The sequence below is a fragment of the Lynx canadensis genome, chromosome F1 (genome assembly GCF_007474595.2).
Source record: "Lynx canadensis isolate LIC74 chromosome F1, mLynCan4.pri.v2, whole genome shotgun sequence".
Lineage (NCBI taxonomy): Eukaryota > Metazoa > Chordata > Mammalia > Carnivora > Felidae > Lynx > Lynx canadensis.
Window position 1 is genome coordinate 57,548,724 of NC_044319.2, and position 15,334 is coordinate 57,564,057.

At 44.7% G+C, this 15,334-nt stretch overlaps 1 protein-coding gene across 2 annotated transcripts in view; it reads left to right on the forward strand.

Moving 5' to 3' along the window:
* Positions 1-15,334, forward strand: part of MARK1 (microtubule affinity regulating kinase 1) — a 119,736-nt gene that overhangs the window by 87,230 nt on the left and 17,172 nt on the right. For both annotated transcript variants that reach the window (XM_030302501.1, XM_030302502.1), the window contains exons 10-13: positions 6,082-6,181; positions 7,219-7,331; positions 9,846-9,999; positions 10,299-10,492. In XM_030302501.1, coding sequence (XP_030158361.1) covers positions 6,082-6,181; positions 7,219-7,331; positions 9,846-9,999; positions 10,299-10,492 — 561 coding nt within the window. The remainder of the gene's footprint in view (positions 1-6,081; positions 6,182-7,218; positions 7,332-9,845; positions 10,000-10,298; positions 10,493-15,334) is intronic.

Below are 15,334 nucleotides of genomic sequence, written 5' to 3' on the forward strand. Positions count from 1 at the left end.
GTTTCTCCTCAAAAAAAGTATTTATTTTTGCTTTAACACCTTTTCAGCTGCTGCTAAGGTAGTCTTGCAAATGTTGCTTGCATCTGCCCAATACAAGAGGCAATAAAGCAAAAATTAGTAATAATAACAACCTTTTTTAAAAAAATGAAAGAGGGGCGCCTGGGTGGCTCAGTCGGTTAAGCGGCCGACTTCGGCTCAGGTCATGATCTCGCAGTCCGTGAGTTTGAGCCCCGTGTCGGGCTCTATGCTGACAGCTCAGAGCCTGGAGCCTGTTTCGGATTCTGTGTCTCCCTCTCTCTGACCCTCCCCCATTCATGCTCTGTCTCTCTCTGTCTCAAAAATATAAAAAAAAAAAAGTTTTTTTAAATAAATAGATGAAAGATTTCTACATACAGATTCAGAAGTAAATGGTGAACTTTTACAGGGGTTAAAACCATTTAAGAAAAATTTCCATCTGGCAGTCCTGAAGTCCATAAATTTTTAATGTGAACCTAAGGTATAAGTTGTGTATTTCCACTGTTAATTTCTTTCTTGATAATTAATCTGAATCCATTATTTTGGTAGAATTTCTAGCAAATAGTCATCTGTGTCCATTGGCAGTGGTGGCTGGAGCAAGCTCTCTCTTGTTCGGTTTGGAATCTTGTTTGACCTCTTGTTTCTCATTTTGAGATATCTCAGGGGGGGCCTGGCTGGCTCAGTTGGTAGAGCATGTAGATGTGACTCTTGATCTTGGAGTCATGAGTTCAAGCCCCACATTGGGCTTAGAGATTACTTCAAGGGGAGAGAGGAGAGAGAGAGGAGAGAGAGAGATGCCCAGGTGGCCCAGTCAGTTGGGCGTCCAACTCTTGCTTTTGACTCAGGCCCTGCTCTCCTGGTTCCTGGGATCGAGCCCCATGCCGGGCTCTGTGCTAGTGGTGCAGAGCCTGCTTAGGATTTTCTCTCTTCCTCTCTCTCCCCCTCCCTCGCTTGAGCTCTCTCTCTCTCTCTCAAAATAAATGAGCATTTTTTAAAGAGAGAAACCGAGATCTCAAATGAAATCTGAAGTGGATTCATTTATTTGGCAGGTCTAGCGTGCTGTGCGGCCGTGTACTGCGCCTGTAGCCACACGGCGAGGGCTACGTGACCACTCGCCTGGCCCGCAGCACCTCCGTTTCCGGGGGCCTTTCTGCCTTGGCCTCAGGGCAAACCCTGGTTCCCACAGAAGAAGTGTTTAGGGCATGAGGTTCACACAGCTAAGAACAGCTTCTTGCACGTGGGTCTTCCCTCTTCTACATCCATAGTTTGCTGTTCCCTGTGCCTTATTCTTGGAAAAGACCTTCACATTTAGAATTAAGAGTTTATGCCTCTACGTGTTCCTTTAAGCAGATTTTCTTTCCCACCTTTACCTTCCATTCCTTTTGCCAAAGGAAAATTTTCTTCAGACAATTTTTATTTTGCTTTGAAATCCAACTACCTTTGTGAGACAGACTGTGCTGGGTGGGCCCTTGGCAATCCCCAGTGACGACAGTAAGAAAAAAAGGACGGCAAAACCGCGTTCCTTCTCTCCTCGCTGCCCTGGTGTCTCCATGTCCCTGGGATTTCCCCCACTTTCCCTGGATGAGCCTTGCCTCAGATCTAACTTTGTGTGAGGACCAGCGGGGTTCCTGCTCCTGCTACGTCTCCTCAGATTGTTCCTCTCACAGCGCCTGGGTGGCTCGGTCGGTTAATCATCCGACTTGCGGTTTCAGCTCAAGTCATGATCTCATGGTTCCTGAGTTCAAGCCCCTCATCAGGCTCTGTGCTGACAGCGTGGAACCTGCTTGGGATTCATTCATTCATTCATTCATTCATTCATTCATTCTCTCTCTCTCTCTTTCTCTGTCTCTCTCTCTCAAAATAAATAAACATTAAAAAAAAAATGTTGTGTAACATCCATGTTGGTGAAATGTAGCATTTCTCCATCGCCCATCACATCATGTTTAAATCCAGTCATCTGAAGATACTAACTTTATCTCCCATTCTTCCGTATTTTTCCACGTTACCTTGGTTCCGAGTCAGAGAAGGGAGCTTCCTCACTGTTTCCTCCTGAATTCTTCTGCCTTGCCTCTTCCACCAACCCAGATTCTCCCGGTGTTTCCAGAGTCACTTCACATTCTCTCTCCTTATGATTCCTTCCCTGAAAACCCCAGCCCACACCACAAGTCGCCCCTTTGCCCTTTATTAATAAGCACAATATGCACTGCTAATAGCACAGTTTTGAATAATTAATTCTGTCGTGTGTTCAGATACTTTCAGGTTTCAGGAGCAAATCTTATTTCCCCAGGTAAAAGACAAGTTGCCTGCGGGTTGTGGCCCACACACGTTTTTCTCCTTGATGACGACAGACACACAATGGTTATGAAATGAACACCAAGCAAGCACAGTGTAATTGAGAGATATCCGGAAATTTGGAGTATCTTCATTTTGCTTTTAATTGCCCATCTTCCAGCTAGCAAATCTGTTACTGCTCCTGTGTTTCTCACTTAATTCACGGATACAGTGTTGTTTATTCCACCAGGCGCCTGACTTAGAATCCTCAGAACCCTTTTGGATTCCAGCCTTTCTTTCCCCCGTTCCCAGAGCAAATTCTGTCATCAGGTGCTTCGAATGATACCTCTGTAGCTCTTCCTTCTTCAGTGTCCTCAGGCCCAGCACAGCTCTCGGTTGTCTGTCTCCCGGAAGTTCTAGCGGCTTCCTCAGCCGTCTTCGTTGCTAAGCTCCTCTCAACATGTCATTGTACCCGGGGCTTCTGTAGCAGCCTTATTTTAAAATATTGCCCGGGGCCGCATCGCATGGGTGGCTCAGTCGGTTAAGCATCTGACTTCAGCTCAGGTCACGACCTCATGGTGCGTGAGGTCGAGCCCCGCGTCGGGCTCTCTGCTCTCAGCATAGAGCCCACTTCGGTCCCTGTCTCTTTCTCTCTCTGCCCAGCTCGTGCTTTCTGTCTCAAAAATAAATAAAAACATCAAAAATAAAACAAAATATTGCCCAGTCCAAACACAGCACCAAGCGTGTGTGCTGAGAAAGGTAGTGAAGGCCCAGTCTTTATCCTCAAGGGCTCTAACTTCAGTGAAGCAGATCCCTGTGTGCCTCTCATAGCTCTCTCCTTCAGAAAAGCTCCCTCTTCTGTCCCGTCCAGCCTCCTCTCTGCTGCCACCTTTGTCTCACAGCCTTTGTACGTGTGTCTCCCATTTTAGAAAAAGGCACCCTTCAAGCCCGCAGTCCCTGCCTAGAATCCCTCTTGTTCCTCCCTTTCCGGCCCGACTTTGTAAAAAGTAGCTCCGCTTACGCTGCGCATGTCCTCGCCTGTGCCTTATTTCTCAGTGTCCCCTCTGCTCCCCTGAAACCTCCCTCAGGGATGCCACTCGTGTTTGCTCCTAAACACAGCAGGTTACTTTTTTATTATCACCTTCTTTGACAGGACACCATTGTGTCCTCCTCGATAAACTCGCCTTGGGGCGCCTGGGTGGCTCGGTCAGTTGAGCGTCCAGCTCTTGATTTCAGCTCAGGTCACGATCACGCGATTGGTTCATGGCATCGAGCCCCTGGTCAGACTCTGTGATGACAGTGAAGAGTCTGCTTGGGATTCTCGAACCCTCTCCTCTCTCTCTCTGTCCCTCCCCTGCTCATGTGCTCACTCGCTCTCAAAATAAATAAGTGAAACATTTTTAAAAACTAAAAACTCTTGCCTTTCCTTCCATGTCACACTGTGCAGATTTCCCTCCTCCACTCACTTCTCGGGTCACTTTTCTCTCGAACCCTTAAATGCCAGTGTTCCGTGGGGCTGTGCCGTGGACCCCCGTCTACTCCTTCCGACTCTGTTTGGGATTCCTGGAGAATCCACAGCTTCTGACGTCATGTGTCGGCTGCTTCCTGAATCTCTGTCCTCAGCCCAGATTTCTCTTGAGCTTCTCTGGAGCTCACAGAACATTACAGAACATGTCTATTTGGATATCTGTCCGCCAGCACCTCACTCAAACTCCTCTGCTCCAACGCTCAGCCGCCTCTTTCCCCATCCAGTCTCCTCCTCTTTCTGAATTTGCTCTCCCAGGAGGTGGTGTCCACCTCTACTCCGTCGTCTACACCAGGAACCTGGGCATCATCTTCTCTTCCTCTGAACGGTCCCACATCCTCATTCCCCATCGTATCCAGTCACAAAGTTTTCTTGATTTTTACCAGCCCAGTATTGAAAATCCGTCCTTTCCCCTCGCCACTGCCTCCGTTTAATTCAGACGGGCGTCACCTCTGTCCTAGATTCTTGCTAAGCCTCTTAGCTGATTTCTGGGCCTCCAGTCACGAACCCCTCTGGTTCACTCTCCACACACTGGCCAGAGAGACTTCAAAATCACACCCTCCAGACGTGCCCCTTAGGTGATTGAAAGAAACCCTATTAATATTCTACCCTCATCTTGCCTCCCCACCCATCTCGCCCCGTGCTCTCCGGTCGTTCTGAACTCGCTGTCCTCCAGACACGCACCCCTGCCGTTTGCCCTTGAGCGTCTGCCCGTGTGGCCTATGTTCTCCCTTCCAGTCCCTTGTCATGTGATGGACTCTTACTCTTCCAGAATCTTTCACTTGCTGCAGATCTGTGACAAGTCTCATCCCACTCGTTATTATCTTCAGTCTGTTAACATTGTCATCTTAAACTTGAGAACATCACCAAGGATGTAATTTGAGTTTCTGTGAGTTCGGTTACTCTAGATCCCTCATGTAATGATTATCTGTCCTTTTGTGGTTGGCCTATTTCACTTAGAAATGTCCTCAAGTTTCATCCGTGCTACAGCATACGGATTTCCTTCCGTTTTAAGGCTAAGTAACATTCCGTTGTGTGTATAGACGACATTTTCTTTACGCATTCATCCGTCAGACGCCCGGGTTGCTTCACACCGTGGCTGTTGTGAGGAAAGCTGTGGTGAACACGGGGGTGCAGATACCCCTCAAGATCCCGTTCTCGGTTCTTGTGGGCATAAACCCAGAGGTGGGATTACCAGATCGCATTTATAGGTCTGCTGATACCTTTTGAGGAGCCTCCACACTGTTCGCCGAAGGAGCAACACCGTCGTGCAGGCACAGTGGCAGCACCCACGGGCTCCTGTTCTCCACGTCCTCGCCACCACTTGTTACTTTCACTTTTTTCTGTAGTAGCCATCCTGACAGAAGTGAGGTGATACCTCGTTGTGGTTTTTATTTCCCTGATGTTTACTGATGTTAGATTAGTGACCTTTTCATAGGCTTATTGGCTCTTGGTGTATATTCTTTTGGAGAAATATCTATCCAAGTCCTTTGCCCATTTTTGAATTGGGCAGTTTTGTTGTTACTGAATTGTCAGATTTCCCGTATGTATTCTGCATATTAACCCCTTCTCCGATATATGTTTGTGAACATCTTCCCCATTCCGTAGGATGCCCCCAATGAGGTTGCCTTTTAACAAACCGGGACTGCTCGAATTCGCACCTCTCCCGGTTTTGACTCTAATTCACACCAGTCCCTGTTTTCACCCCCATCCTTGCTCATCCCTGAGTCTGGCTTCCATTCTGACATTCTGACCACTCTCCCCTTCCACATTCTCTGAGCCGTCTTTACTTACTAACCCTGTCTTCCATTCCCCATGGTGTCTGCTTTCCAAACGCTTTTATAAGTGGTGACTTTAAAATGCAGGTGTATAAGCATTCATTGGGTAGAAGACCAGGAAAAATGAATACTCTCTTCACTAATCTTAAATGCAATAGGATGAAGCAAAGGTTGAAATCACTGGGTTCTGAGATTAAACCTTGCAAATGAGATAATATTCCTTTTAGAGGAATATGGGCAGCAGGTTATTTTGAATCCATACATTCAGGGAGTGTGCGTGACGATAGTTGTCACTGTCACAAGGTATGTAAGTGCGTCCCAAAGCCTCACCCCTCTTTCGGCCTGGCGATCAACCTGCAAAGTGACTTTAGATTGAAAACATCATGATTCTTGCTGAGTGAACCCAAAAATTTCACACTAGCTAAAAATAGAGCTAAAATAAGTGGTGGAATGTTCTGATTGGCCAAACATAATGTAAAGTTTATTTCCTAGCAAATAATGAAAGATCGGTGGATGAACGTCGGTCATGAAGAAGAAGAACTAAAGCCATATTCTGAGCCTGAACCAGATTTCAATGACACGAAACGGATAGGTAAGTATTTAGATACTGGGAGACGTGCTGTCCCTACACTGTAAGAGACCTGCACTCTACCAAGATAGTGTTTACAAACATAAATGGGAAATCGTTTTTATTTGGAAAACACTTGCATTGTCATCTTTTCTTTCCCTGAATTTTCACCAAACGTTACAATTTCAAGTTTGTCCTCATGTATTTTAAAATCCATTTCAGTTCTTGACAACAGTGATACAGAAGTTAAAATAATGTAGATAAACCTCGTTCTTTTCTTTCAGCAAATCCCTAACAGGAGGAATGGTTTAAGTATCAGCACTGATCAGACTGATTAGTATCAGCAAAACGTAGCATGTATTTTAACCAAAAATGTGGAGGCACTTGAGCTGAGGGGATGAACACTTTGGCTCTCCCTTTCTATTTTCCGGCGTCTCGGCGGGGTGCATCCTCCCACACCCAGCCGCGCTCTGCTTCCAACCTGTTCTCTGCAACTCTGTCTCCGTTACCAAAGCCAGCAGAAACTCACAGCTGACTCATCTCAACCGTGCTCCTCTCTGTCTTGAGAGCAGAGGGGCAAGGGAGGCGTGTTCTAGGGTGTTAGGAATCGGCTCAGAACAACTGCGGGATTCAAGCCTCCCAAAGAAGAATCAGCCTGCCTTCAGATCAGAAAGTAGGAGTTGTTAGGAGATGAGAGAAACCACTCCATGGGTGGTGGATGGTGTGTTAACAGATAGAGAAAAAGAAAGAAGGGGTTTTGTGTGTGTCACAGATGGCTAGTGTGTCTCTGGCTGAACAGAGGAGCTCAGGAATGTGTTAGGTGGTGAGAAGCGGGCTAGGCACGTGAATGTGGATCCCATGGTATAGTTTCTGTATGAAAAATTGTGACTGTATAGCATCTGAATATGCAGTATCTGTGTGTTAATAATACAGAAGTTTTGGTAGTTAATGTTACTCTTTAAAATTCCAGAATTTTTCATATCTTGTGTTGGCAAACTTACATTTGTTGGTTTGTTTACTAAAATAAACCCATTTTCAGAAAATTTGCATTTTTTTTCTAGACATCATGGTCACCATGGGTTTTGCGCGAGATGAGATAAATGATGCCTTAATAAATCAGAAATATGATGAAGTTATGGCTACGTATATTCTACTAGGTAGAAAACCACCTGAAGTAAGTTCTTTACCTTTTCAGATTAATGTCAACTGTTTCTTGAGACAAGTGACAGCTAAGATATAATGTTAGCACATCTGTTCTGTATGGTATGGAAAATAATATAAAGGCCCTAACATTCTTATTTTTCGAGTTCAAACTCAAGATGCTAAGTTATGAGCTGATTTCATTTCCAAGTACCAGGGGGGATTCTGCTATGCAAGAGCAGACCAAGTACCTTGCTTAGCTCCGAGGGGCACACACAGTCTAGTCTTTGAGAATGAGAGCCCCCAGGGTTGTGTCTCCAGAAACAACAGCCCTGCACAAAGGAACATGGTTATTCTGGGTGTGCAGGAAGACGAGACGGAAGGAAGGGATGGCATTTAAAACAAAACACGTATCTGAAGTGATTTGAGTAGGTGGGAACCCAGGAAAATGTTGTTTGGTGGTATTTTGCCTTCTAGAACATCCAGTGGCTCTGATCCTTGCAATGGGGAATTCTCAGGGCCAGGAGAGATCTGTATAATAAGGAGATAGATTCAGGTCAGGAATAACTGTGTACAGATGGTGGTTGAACCATAAGACCAAACAGTCCTTTGGCACAGCAAAAATAAAGGTATGAATTGAGAGTCAAGAACAGAGCCGAGAACATTGACAGCTTGTTAATGATTAGATACCTGTGGGAGGCACTTTGTGGAATAGGCTGAAATTCTCTTTAATTAGACGGTAGCTGTTGGCGAAGCAGTACATTCAGCTGACGTTTACGGACTCTGCCGTGTCCTGCTCGCAAGGAGCCCTCGTTCTAGAGGGGGTCGCAGTTAGCGGTGTGCTTACAGCGTGCCGCTGCTCTGGTCGGGGGCAGGTGCGGGGCGCTCCAGAACAGACAGGACTACAGACACCCACAGCAGACTGACACGTCAGAGGTAGAATTAGCAGTACTTGGCGGCCTGTTGGAAATGAGGCCGAGGGACCCTCAGATTTGTAGCACAGGTGACTGGTTTTGTGAGCCGTATTTGCCGGGATACGAAAAGAGTGGATTTCAGGGGGAAAACGGAGGTTTGTTCAACTTGAGGTGGGTGAATTTGAGATTCCTCTTGGGTGGAGCTCTTCAGTAGACACTTGGGTGTAAAGATCTGGGTTGGAGGGAGTGTTAGAAGCAGCAGTAATAGATTTGCGAGCTGTCGTCAGAGGAGCACGGCACTAACGTGCCAGCCGCTGTTCTGAGGACTTCGCACGCGGTAACTCATCTGTCCCTCTCTGGCCCTGCCAGCTGGGTACTGCCATTCCAGTGGGGGGAGGAGCTCAGTGGAGACACGAACAGCTGGAGAAGCGGTATCAAAGAAGGCAAATCAAGAGAAGTTTAAGAAGTGGGAAATAGTAAAATGGTTGTTTCTAAAGTCTTTGACTTATTTCTACTTATGTGTTGAGATTTCACTCCTGAGATCTTTAATTTTTCTCTTAAGCAAGTACTGGCGTCATAAGTATAGAGCCCAGCCCGTGCATGAATTAAAATGAAGTTTGAATTGTATCGAATACAAACAAATGAGGCTACTCTAAGTAGTAAGAGCCTGAACTCTGGAGCCAGGTTCACTGGGCTTGAATCCCCACCCCTCCTCCACCCCCACAGCCGCTAACTATCAACTTGGGCACTTTCCTTAATTTCTCTGTGCTTCCGATCCCTGCTCCGTGAAATGAGGATAACAGTACCTACTTCTGAGGGTCATTGAGAGGGTTAAATGAACTAATACTTGCACAGTTCCTAAAACAGTTTCTGGTACTTTACTGTGTGTTCCATGTTATCTGTTACCACTTTCATCAGTATAACTCTGCTATTTGTCGTTAGTAACTTTACATATCAATTTACATTTTCCCTTGGGATGCCAGTGACTCAGTCAGAAGTTTGCGGGCAACAAACCTCTTGTGGTTACAAGGAGAGGGCTAGTGTATCGACCCCCTATTTACTGTGCTTATCTAAATAGATGTAGTCTCTAAATCAGAGTCAATAAAACAAATTTTATTCTGTAAGTGTGGTAGGAAAAAAAAAAAGCGGATGTTTGAAGTTAAAATTTTAGATTTCATCCTAAGTTTGAATTCCAACTATGCCTGAGTTTGAATCCCAAAGATTGCCCTTCGTCCTCCTAACCTCAGTTTTCCATCTGTAAAGTTCAGGTTAGTAAACAATTGAATTTATTGTAATGACTACACAAAGTAACGTAGAAAGAGCCTACTTAGCAAGACACCTACTATATGATAACCATTCAGTAAGTGGTAACTGGTCTTTGGTGTTTTGACTAAACTAAGGATCCCAAACCACTTGTACAAGATAACAGAAGGGCGCACGGACTCGTGGAGACCCACTGTACCCAGTTCTCTCCCTTCCTGGTTGCCAGCTCACAGTTCTGTGTCCAAACTGATTTTTCTTTTCGGTTCTGATTACTCTTCTTATGGCTTGGGATAGATTAGAAAACCAGGAGTGCATATTGTTTGCATAAACATTTTTTTTTAAAATCCTTGCGGTCTGTCTTCTCCTTATAGTTTGAAGGCGGCGAGTCGTTATCTAGCGGAAGCTTGTGTCAGAGGTCACGGCCCAGCAGTGACCTGAACAACAGCAGCCTCCAGTCCCCTGCCCACCTGAAGGTCCAGCGAAGCATCTCAGCAAACCAGAAGCAGCGGCGTTTCAGTGATCATGGTGGGGAGAAGTCAAACCAGTGAAAAGACACCAGTCCTGCCCAAACTTGTGTTTATCGAGAACTCCGCACTCATGTGTTTATGTGCTTGTATCATCTGTTATCACCGATTTCTGTTATTGCATGATTAATAGAATCCCCCTTTTAGGGACTGACCTAACTTTTATAATCAAACAGTTTAATGTTAGTTCCAAGTGTAAAATATATAAGGAAGGATATTTTTAACTTAGAGGTTTTGTTCACCAGGAGAAACTGTGTCCGAGGATCTTCGGCTAACTGTGCTTTCTTAATGTGTTTACAGCTGGGCCCTCCATTCCCCCTGCCGTGTCATACACCAAGAGGCCTCAGGCTAACAGCGTGGAGAGTGAACAGAAAGACGAGTGGGACAAGGACTTAGCTCGGAAACTTGGCAGCACTACAGTTGGGTCAAAAAGTGAGGTGACTGCAAGCCCTCTTGTGGGGCCAGAAAGGAAAAAGTCTTCAACTATCCCGAGTGTGAGTGAACATTCTGGCATGTTGCAATTTGTTGTCAGATTGCTTTTGAAAAAAATAATCTTGGAAACCATCCTTTTAAAAAACATGTTTCGGGGCACCTGGGTGACTCAGTCAGTTAGGCGTCTGACTCTTGATTTCGGCTCAAGTCATGATCTCATGGTCATGGGATCGAGCCCCACATCGGGCTCTGTGTGAACAATGTGGAGCCTGCTTGGGATTCTCTCTCTCTCTCCCTCTCTGTCTGCCCCTCCTCTCCCTCCTCTCTCTCTCTCTCTCTCTCTCTCTCTCTCTCTCTGTCTCAAATAAAAAATAAAAATTAATTAAAAGATTCAGAAAAACAGAAGCCAGAAGGAAAACCTACTCCTGGACTCACTAAAGTGTGAAACACACACACCAAAACCAAGTGAAAACTTCTGGAAAGTTTCCAGGATAAGGTAGAAGATGACCTTAACAGGAACAAAATTCAAACTGACATCAGATTTCTCAACAGTAGCACGAATGCAGGAAGACAAGTAGAGTAGTGATATGTTTTAAGAACTAAAAGAGACTCACACTGAACCCAGAGTTTTGTATGTAGCCAAATTGTCATTTCAGTGTGAAAGTCCGATAAGCACGTTCTTAGGCAGCAGATATCTCAGCGGCCTCGTTACATAGTGACCTGTTTGGAAACACTGTGGTGTGAGGAGAACCATACTCTGACAGGAAGAGAAATGAATCTGCGGTGTCGCTGGAAAATATATGCAGTTGAAAGTGATGAAATAACTGGTTCAGGTGTGTATGTGGTGACAGACGCACACAGACACACACACAAAATGAAAATTCAGAACCGACATTGTGGACAATACCCAGGAAGTAAGAATGGGTGGAGATTAAAAGAAAAGGAGCCCACGCCTTTCAGCAAAAGATAAGATCAGAATAAGTTCTAAAAAAAGTCGTGGGAGGGGGCGCATCTGGGTGGCTCAGTCGGTTGGGCGCCTGGCTTTCGATTTCAGCTCCGGTCGTGATCCCAGGATCGAGCCCCGTGTCCGGCTCCACACTGAGCATGGGGCCTAAGATTCTCTCTCTCCTTCTACCCCTCTCCCCAGCTTGTGCGCTCTCTCTCTCTTGCTCTCTCTCGGAAAAAAAAAAAAGAGGAACAGTAGCATTGAGCAAACATGAGTTCAGGAACTTAGGGACAAACAACGTAAGAACAGAAATAGAACTTACAGCTTTTAAACCAACAGAAGAAAAAAAATTGGTTTAGCCTAGGGAAAGCAGGAAAAGAGAAGAAAAGGGAAGAAAGTACTTTAAATAGAAACATGAAGTAGAATACCAGAAAACCCAGCACAACCCTAATTGCAAAGGGGTTAAAACTCCCTAGCACCAACTGTCTCATGTAGTTCGTTGAAACCATATCTTTTTAAAACATGTGATTTGATTGTCGCTGCCTAGACTCTGAAATAGGTGTGCATAACCATTTTCAGAACAGATAAATGTAACCACTTTACCTGCCCACTGATCTGTTTGGAAATGCTTTTTAACTCTAATAGAGTTTAAGACGTCATTAAGAAAAGTAGTTTTCCCAGGCAAGCCATCATTTTCCCTTACCTAAACATCAGCTGCAGGACACTTTCTGAAGCGTCATCACCCCACAGCACAGAAAGAAAGAATCTGGTCCCTTATTTTCTGCCACCGCCCTATAGCGATCTGTCATTCCACTGGGGTGGATCTTACTTTCCCGTCGATATACTCAGCTGCCTCTTTCCTCCCGTTTCCACGTGGTGCTCTTGTCTGAAGGTCCCCCCTCACGTTATGCAAATGCCATTCGTACAGGTCATTTCCAGCCCCACCTCCTGGATCGAGTGTCCTGGGACTGAGCACTCCGGATCTCGTCAGTCTTTCTGATTGTCATATCGTGTCATCGAGCTCTCAGCTGGACGCTGTCTTGTATTGTTGGCTGTTGCTTCCCCATGTAAACCTTCTCTCCCCTTGTTTATAATCTCCTCCTGTGTGTCGACATGCTGATTCCTCAGAATCGTTGGTGCTGAGGCATGTGTGGCTTTTCAAAGCATGTTTAGTAAAGAGGGCATAACAACTCTGACACTGGTTTAAATTCAAGGTACTTACGCCACACTTCTTTATCATCTTTAAGGAAAAAAACAACACAAGCCAAAAGATTCTCATAGAGAAATTTTGTTCTGAGCCCCTTGGTTCTAAATTTATCTTCATTTACTGTATTAATTTTGGCAATGCAAGAAACCAAAATAATACATTTTGTTTGGTTTTAACAGTTCAGAAATGTCTCAAGAAAAATTAACAGTTTACCCTACCTTCCATTCTCCACTTCCACTGTGACTAGTGTTATCATTTGGGAGAAATTCCTTTATAGGTTTTCCTTTTTAAAGAACACATAAATGAATATACGTGTACGTAGGGGATTTATTTTTTTATAAAAATGAGATCGTACTATATCCGTTACATTTTAATTTACTCACTTAAAATATCATCGGGTCCTTGTACATCCGAACACCTGGAGCCACTGCGGTCTCTTGAGGGCCTGCACGTTCTCTCCTCGTACTGACAGACGCGTGTGTCACAGTTTATTCCCCTGTCCGTGCGGTGTTTAGAGTTTTCAGCTTTTCAGAGGATTTGTCCTTGGATACATAACGTCATTACTGTGTTTCTCTTAAATACCTTCTCAGAAGTTTGGTTTCTGGGTGACCGGGTTTTTTTAACCTCAGGTGGCTCACCCCACTCCCCAGTGTCCCTGACTGCACAAGCCGCCCCCCTCACTCCCACCCCCTCATCCAGGGCCCCGGTGCTAATGCTGGGCGCTAATGCACGCTCCTGGCTATGTGCGTACCCTTGGAACATGCACAGTTAAATTTTTAATAGACGCTACCAGCGTAATTTCGATGGCTGGAGTAATTAGAGTAATTGTATCTCCACAAGCTCATCAACAACTGGATATTAATCGACCTTTAAAATCGTTGCCTGAGGGCCGAAAAACAAAAAAGTGTATCCTTTTTGCCATCAATTTGCATTTTCCAGACTACGGTGACATTGATGGCATGGCCCGCAAAGCATAAAATGTTTGTCATCTGACTCCTCACACAAAGTTTCCCGATCCCAAAATACAAAAGCCAGATACACAGCTCTGATCCCTTTCCTTTGAGGTAATGTCCAGGAGGAAGGAACTGAGCATTTACAATCCAGGTGCTGTCACATTATGAAATATTGGTTGAAAAAATAAACATTTTTACCCTTGATTCTATTAATTTGTAAAATGGAGTATAATAGGGGCGGGCACCTGGGTGGCTCAGTCAGTTGAATGTCCGACTTCAGCTCCGGTCAGGATCTCCCGATTCATGGGTTCAAGCCCCACATCGGGCTCTGTGCTGACAGCTAAGAGCCTGGCCCCGGTTTCGGATTCTGTGTCTCCCTCTCTCTCTGCCCCTCCCCTGCTCACACGCATGCACGTACGCACTTTCTCTGTCTCTGTCTCTCAAAAATAAAAAGTGTTTAAACTTTTAAACAAAAAATGGAATATAACAGAAAATATTTAATGCACTCAAATGGCATGACATGGCTTTTCACTTTGTTTTTTCTTAAGTTTTTATTTAAATTCCAGTTAGTTAACGTGCAGTGTAATATTAACTTCAGGTGAACAATACAGTGATTCCATATTGCCACACCACACCTGGTGCTGATCACAAGTGCCCTTAATCCCCACCCCCTGTTTTCCCTATCCGCCCTCCCACCTCCCTTCCGATGGCTTTTTGCTTTCTGATGGAAAAATAAATCATGAGATGAATAGATAATTTAGTAAGTCATGTAGTTTAGCAGTACTTTTTTAAGTTTTTTTTTTTTTTTTTTTTTTTTTTTTCCTTGAGAGAGAGAGACAGAGACTCCCAAGCAGGCTCCACACTGTCAGTGCAGTCTGATGCAGGGCTCGATCTCACGAACTGTGAGGCCGTGACCTGAGCCAAACCCAAGAGTTGGACGCTTAACCGACTGAGCCACCCACGCACCCCAACAGCACTTTTAATGTTTATGAATTAGAAACCTTTTTAAACCAGTAGTAAAATTTCTTACTTGTCAGTCTGCATTACTTAACATTGGTCTACTGTATGACTTAAGGGTGATACTGACAGGCTATAGAGAGCAGTGGGGGAAGTTCTGAGGTAAAGAGTTAAATAGATGTAATGGTTGGTGAAATTTGTTGGTTATCTGTATCATCTCTTTTATTTTTCGTCACCCACAACATCACAGACTCTAAACGATGGGAGTGTTTCTCTTTGTGAAAGACCTTAGGACTCTTTCTGCAGTAATAGGCAGGAAAAACAAACAATATTCTTCCCTTCCAGAAACTCCCATCCAAAAATTTTGCGCGTAGCAGTTAATGGTAAGCTCTTGGCTAGTCTAGAAACGTGGAAGCCAGATGTTGAGTTTTGAAGATGCAAATATGTTACGCTGTTTTGTTTTTTTTTTAACGTTTTATTTATTTTTGAGACAGGGAGAGACAGAGCATGAACAGAGGAGGGTCAGAGAGAGGGAGACACAGAATCTGAAACAGGCTCCAGGCTCTGAGCTGTCAGCACAGAGCCCGACGCGGGGCTCGAACTCACCAGATCGTGACCTGAGCCGAAGTCGGCCGCTTAACCGACTGAGCCACCCAGGCGCCCCAGTTATGCTGTTTTTTAATCAAAAGACAATAAAACTTGAAAATGTGTTTTTCAATGATATTCGTCACATAAGCTAAGTAATACAAAATAGAAAATTTTGTGTCTTGTAAAAAATACTATTCATCATCATCTTTAAAAGAACAAGGGAAAGGAGAAACTACTTTCAGGGAGACTCAGA